This window comes from Cololabis saira, chromosome 17 (assembly GCF_033807715.1).
Source record: "Cololabis saira isolate AMF1-May2022 chromosome 17, fColSai1.1, whole genome shotgun sequence".
NCBI classification, from domain to species: domain Eukaryota; kingdom Metazoa; phylum Chordata; class Actinopteri; order Beloniformes; family Belonidae; genus Cololabis; species Cololabis saira.
In genome coordinates, this window is record NC_084603.1 from 7,879,027 (window position 1) to 7,885,026 (window position 6,000).

At 45.9% G+C, this 6,000-nt stretch overlaps 1 protein-coding gene across 1 annotated transcript in view; it reads right to left on the reverse strand.

Annotated features, from left to right (window-relative positions):
• Positions 1-5,692, reverse strand: part of mcu (mitochondrial calcium uniporter) — a 65,194-nt gene extending 59,502 nt beyond the window's left edge. Inside the window, exon 1 of the mRNA XM_061746239.1 lies at positions 5,474-5,692. Within this exon, the coding sequence (XP_061602223.1) occupies positions 5,474-5,581 (108 nt within the window). The 5' untranslated portion in view covers positions 5,582-5,692. The remainder of the gene's footprint in view (positions 1-5,473) is intronic.
• Positions 5,693-6,000: the final 308 nt, after the last annotated feature.

Below are 6,000 nucleotides of genomic sequence, written 5' to 3' on the forward strand. Positions count from 1 at the left end.
TAATAAAACATTGTTTTGACTCAGTTTGTCCCATGAATTGTCACTATAATCTGATGAACGTGCAACTCGGATTTTAAGATCCATCACTATCATCTGATGTACATATATACAACTTGGATTTTAAGATGTGTAATGCATTTTTACATTTTTCGGTGAACTATGTAGAATATAATAATCGGGATATCGCAATGTGTATCGTATCGTGGCTCAAGTATCGTGATGTGTATCGTATCGTGAGGTCCTTCCCAATACCCACCCCTACTGATGACTTTCAGGTGCCAGCAGCCACCTGACCTGCCGTCCTGGCAGAGGTCGCCGACAGCAGCCCCGCGTCGCAGATGGGACGGTGCAACCAAGCGTCCCGTCCATCCATCATTACATTACAAACAGCGGCCTCATTTGATGTCCTTTTCAGACTTGACTGGAGACACGCGGGGCCACACAGAAACATGGAAAACCGCTAATTAGTCTTCGCCAACAGCGGCGGTTCACTAATCATTTACCACTTCAAGGGTGAAATCCCTTCCAGAGCTCTAATGAGGACTTTGCCCATTGCTATGGTATCAATCATTACAATGCTGCTGCATCGCCACAACAACCAGATAACAGGAGCATGTGGCACTTCAGTCCGGTAAGGAGATGAAACCGTAAAGAATCACCACGGTGCATAGATGCGGGTTTCAGCTGCAGCTGCTAAGTTTAGACGAGTGTCTGTAACCGTCCACTCTGTAGCACTCCACCCACCAAGACCATCCTTCTCCCTGCAGGGTACGGGCCGAGCAGGTACGTGATGAACTCAGGCAGGGAAGGGAAATTAAAGGAGGAAAGCACAGGGGGAAAAGGACACACACTGGCCTGTGTTTGATTTGTAGCAGAGCCTCCGATGGAGAGAGAAGAAGAGCTTTTCATCTCAGTGGTTATAAGCTGGCTGAAAAGTTTACCAAAAAAAATATCCAGATTTCTTGTTATTGAATCTATTTTATTTCCCAAAACATCCGTTAAAGATATTTTCAACATTCACCAACATCCTGATTACCACCATGCAGGACGGGACAAGCGCTGAGCCAGACAGAAACATTTCATCACTCTGCGGAGATGACAACACACGCTTGCTGGTTTAGTCTGATGGGGGGTAATCCCTGACATTTTCCCTAAATGGTTTCTCTTCTGTATTTGATGCTGCACATGCTGGCACTGTGTCCCCGTTGCTGTGTTGCATTAAAGCAGAGTAGCTCCGGTTACCTTCCCAATTAGTTTTGAATGAAGTGGCTGGATTTACTTTGCTGTGTCCCCGGCCTCCTGTGAAAATGGTTCAATAATGAACACCATAAATAGGAGGTTTTTATTCCCGAGTTACAAAATGGGCAAATAGATATTTGTATTGTGGTGGTAGTTAAAAAAGAAATGAGTGCAGAGTGCAGACACAAACTGACTGTGTGAGCTCAGTTTACTCTAAGTTGGGTTAAATTGGACTTGCCCCCCCCCCCCTAAAAGTCCCTAATGCTGCTTTGTGTCTACCTTTGCGATTTGCACTGACGCTATAAAACAGCAGCCGTTTCTAAGAAACTGCACCCACTACAAACAACAAACACATGGGGATCATATCTTGTGGCAAAGTGTAGATTTTACTGGGAAGAAATGTCCCTCACCGGCGGTGCAAATGCAATCATTCTGTCACAGGACACTGGTCTAACAAAGATATGTCGGCTCTAAAGGAGAGTGAACTCATGGCTGTCTGGCAGCACACGATTGGCCATCTCCTCTCTATTTCCTGTTCATTGCTCCGCAACTGAACTGACCATCTCAAACCAATCCAATATTGAAGAGTGGGCTCTCTACGGGGGGCTCGGCTCAGTTTTCCAACATGTTCACAGTGCAGGATTAACGCTGAACTGCGTTAACTTGACCATATCTACAAATCATTCAGCTTTTTAAAAGCTGTATTCTCTGCAATATGTGTACCTTATGATTCTACACTGCATCTCATTTTCTCATGCCTCCTCAAAAGCTTTAAATCATATACACCAGGCCAGTCGATGCACTAAAGTAATGTGGAAACTGTACGTTTCTCATGACCACTGGCAAGAACGCAACATGGCACACGGACTGAATGGAATACTCATTCAGTAAATCAATCCCTGTTTTAACTGCTGCTGACTGAAATTCCACCTAATCGCTTTGCCTGCAAGGAATCTCAGATCCGTTTTTGCACCCATTAAAAGGAAACTCCACGTGCATCGAGACTCCCCCTGCGTACGGATAAATATCAGCTAACCTCAGCAAAGATGAGAAAGATTCACCTCCTGCACAAGAGGAACCAGACATGATATAGGAGGAAATACATAGAGACCATTATATCGTTATAAACATCCTATGGATAACACAGAAAATCCAGCTTGAGCTGAATTATGATCAATATTATCCAACCACACACCTGTCAATCATCTGACCCCAAAGCATTACATTGCATCTTTTTAAAAATATGTTGCCTTTCATAGTCTACATACATAAATTTCTTAGTCCTTCATGCATATATGAAAGACTACACATCACTTTTGTCGTCAAGAATAAATCTCTATAAAAGGAACCGTCTGCACTGACAAGTTTATCAATCACTCTCTAGCAGTCACAAGCTTAAAGTCACTCTCTTATCACACTAATCCGGGTGACTTGAGCCCTGAATTCACGAAGACAGCAGGACTAAATTAGTTTACTCCTACACTGATTGGATTAAAACCAGGGAGTGAGCCTCGACCCCATGACTCCAAAAGCTGCAGCCCCGAGAAGCTCAGGTTTAACGGTCAGCCCCTACTTAAGCAGAAATGGATACCCTAGATACCCCTCTAATCATTGGATCGCTCTTGTTTCTAAATTTTTCATAATGTGTTGCTTTTGACTGCAGCATATGGAAATACTGACCCAATTAAGCTCATTCAGCAGATAAACACATTTACAATCATGTTACAAGTAGCGTTTACTCGCAGTGACCGGTCTTCATGTCAGGACAGTGGGTTTTTTTTGGGACATGACAGGTGTCTCAACAGTAATATAGTGCAGGTTAAATGTGAGCCTCTGGAGCCCACCGTCTGCTGGCCGTCCCTGACCACCGGGACAAAACTGCACTACAGAAGCAGAAGTCTCTAACGGGGACGGCATGCTCTGTAGCAACTGTGCACATCCCACTGCAGCTTCATAAACATGAGTGAAAACTAAAAGTCCACACACTGCGGTGGATGAACACAGAGGCTCGGCTGTCACAGAGTGACAGACCTGCGTTGAGCGCTGTGACAGCAACACCTCAGTGGACACGGGCCAAATGAGGTCGAGAAAACAAAAGTGCAACCTGAGGAGACTGACATACAACAAAAACTTCTAAAAGGTCAATATTCATGAAGCACGTCTGAGCCGCAACAACCTCTGCACAGTCATATAAAGGTTTGAATCGGCCTAAAAGGAGAGCAGAGTGTTACATCTCCACTGACTGGAAACAAAGGCAGGAAGAAAAGGAGGAGGGGGAAGCAATGTCAAGACAAATAAAGAGTAAAGAGATCTGCCACAGACAAGCAAAACTGCTTTTCTGTCCTAGGTGGCAGGAATGTCCTCATTCTTTCACGATCGAGTCCATTCCGAGCTTCACCTTTTTCTACCTGAGGCGTCTTCCGATTGGTGAGAAAAAAAAAAGGGTCACAAACACGGGAACAAGCTCTGCAACTATTGCACTGCAGTGGCAATTTGGAAAAACATGTTCACCTTCCCTCAGCGGGGAGCGAACGGGCAGCAGCAGTTTGGAGGGTTGCAAGTAATCGCTCCACAGTGGCTGAGCACAGGACCTGCATCAGCTTGCAGGAAAACCCAGGATCTCCCTGCTGAAACGGGGAAACACCCAGGGAGGGAGGAAAGAAAAAAAACACACACACACACACGCACACACAGCAGGCTGGCCTGGGAGAGTCTGACATCACCAGCCTCCATCTTCATGTGGTGTCTCATACGCAGTACTCGAGTTGTAAAAAAAAAATCAGGGGGTATGGTGGATTTTATCATATGGGGCGGATAATTTGTGCTGATTACAAATAATATAATATATTACAAATGATAGCAGTGACCAAAACACCTGCAGAAATGCTGCAGGAATGACATAGCAGCAGTTAAATGCAGCCTTCTGTAAACTTTAAATATCCACTGGAATTACATCAAATACATCAAAACACAACAATAAAAAACACTTTTCTGAACTTATCAATATGACTCCGTCCTTCACAGGATAAGTAAAATGGATCACTGCAAAAACTCAAAATCTTAACAAGAATATTTGTCGTATTTCTAGTTAAAATGTCTCATTTTAGTAAAAAAAAAATCTCATTACACTTAAAACAAGACTCATCACTGGAATAAACAACAATTTTCACCTGTTTCAAGTAGATGTTCACTTGAAATAAGTAGAAAAATAGATAGATAAATCTTGTCCCACTGGCAGATTTTCCTACTTATTTCAAGTGAAAATTTACCTGAAACAGGTGAAAAATTGTCACATTTTTCTGGTGTTATTTTTCTGGTGATGACTCTAAATGTTGAAATAGCAGTAAAACCACATTCATTGATGAAATGACATAAGAGATGGAAAGGGGGGGATGGCAGTTTTACAGGGGGGATGATATGGACTGTTTTTATTTCAGGGGGGATGCCATCCCCCCTCATCCCCCCTCATCCCCCCTCAACTCGAGTACTGCTCATACGTGTGCATGCATAAACAGTGAGTGGAACTCTGACAACCCCCCTCTCCTCCTCTTCCTCTTCCTCTCTCACTCTCTCTTACTCACACACACCCACGCAGATGTGTAGTTTTTTCTGGACCAGATCTTCATGATTGGGACTTTGTGCCCTATAATGCAGCAGCAGCAGCAGACAGACTGCAGCTTCACACAGCGTGACTGTCAAGCAGCCCCTGCAGGATGTTTCCCATCGCACTGCAGATATAAACCCCCGAAATAAACCCCGATCTCCAGCCACATGTCCTTATTCTCCACATAGAAGTGGTAGAAGAAAATAGAGTTGAAGTTGAAGGGCGCTGGGGAGGAGGGGAGGAGATCATGAGGGCTGGTTACAGTAAACGGAGGGGCAGCGCCACTAAAGTGCTCCAGAAAAAGCTGCATTAGAAAGAATATAACCAACCAAAGCGGGTCGGGGACTGAACAACCTGACTCATCCCGAGCTTTTCACCTTGTCGCAAGAAATAGACACGAGTAGGGAGGGGGGGAATCTTGAGGCTAGTGAGCGCTACTTCCTTAGCCGCTTCTTTCCTCCTGCCTGCGTTAAATCGACGCAGAGCCTACGGCGTAGGGTACGCGGCAGCGCGCACCATACGGTGCGCGTCACCGCGTACCCTACGCCGTAGGCTCTGCGTCGATTCGACTCCCCTGCGGGGCGGTGCGGTGCAGCCCCGCCGGAGCGGCTCCTCGTCCCGGGAACTTACCGGCCTGCCGTGCGGGCGCTGGCGCTGCGAGGACCCGACCAGAGCGGGCAGGCAGCCGCTGCTGCTCCGGGACAGCAGCAGCACCGACCTGCACACTTTCGCAGCCATCTGTGGGAGTGATTGCGGGCCGGGGAAGGAGACGACTGCTGCTGCTGCTGGTGCTGGTGCTGCTGGTCCAGCTGCTGCTGCTGCTCCTACCGACGGCACCGAGGGAAGAGCGAGCGGTGGGCGGGTTGCGGGGTGGACTCTGCTTTCACACACATGCCCAGTGTTGCACCAGTATGCAAAGAGGAAAAAAAACACCTCTCTGCCTCGGCTGCATTTACTCTCAAACACAAAACTCCACTCTTAATACACCAGCCTACCTACTGTGCAGTACATTACATTACATTACAGGGGGATACAGGAAATAAATACGTCCAGTATGTCACAGTAAAAACTAAAATATGCAATGATAAAAAAAAACCTCTGCCTAGGCTGCATTTACTTGTTTTTTTTTCTCAAACACAAAACTCTTACACTGCAAA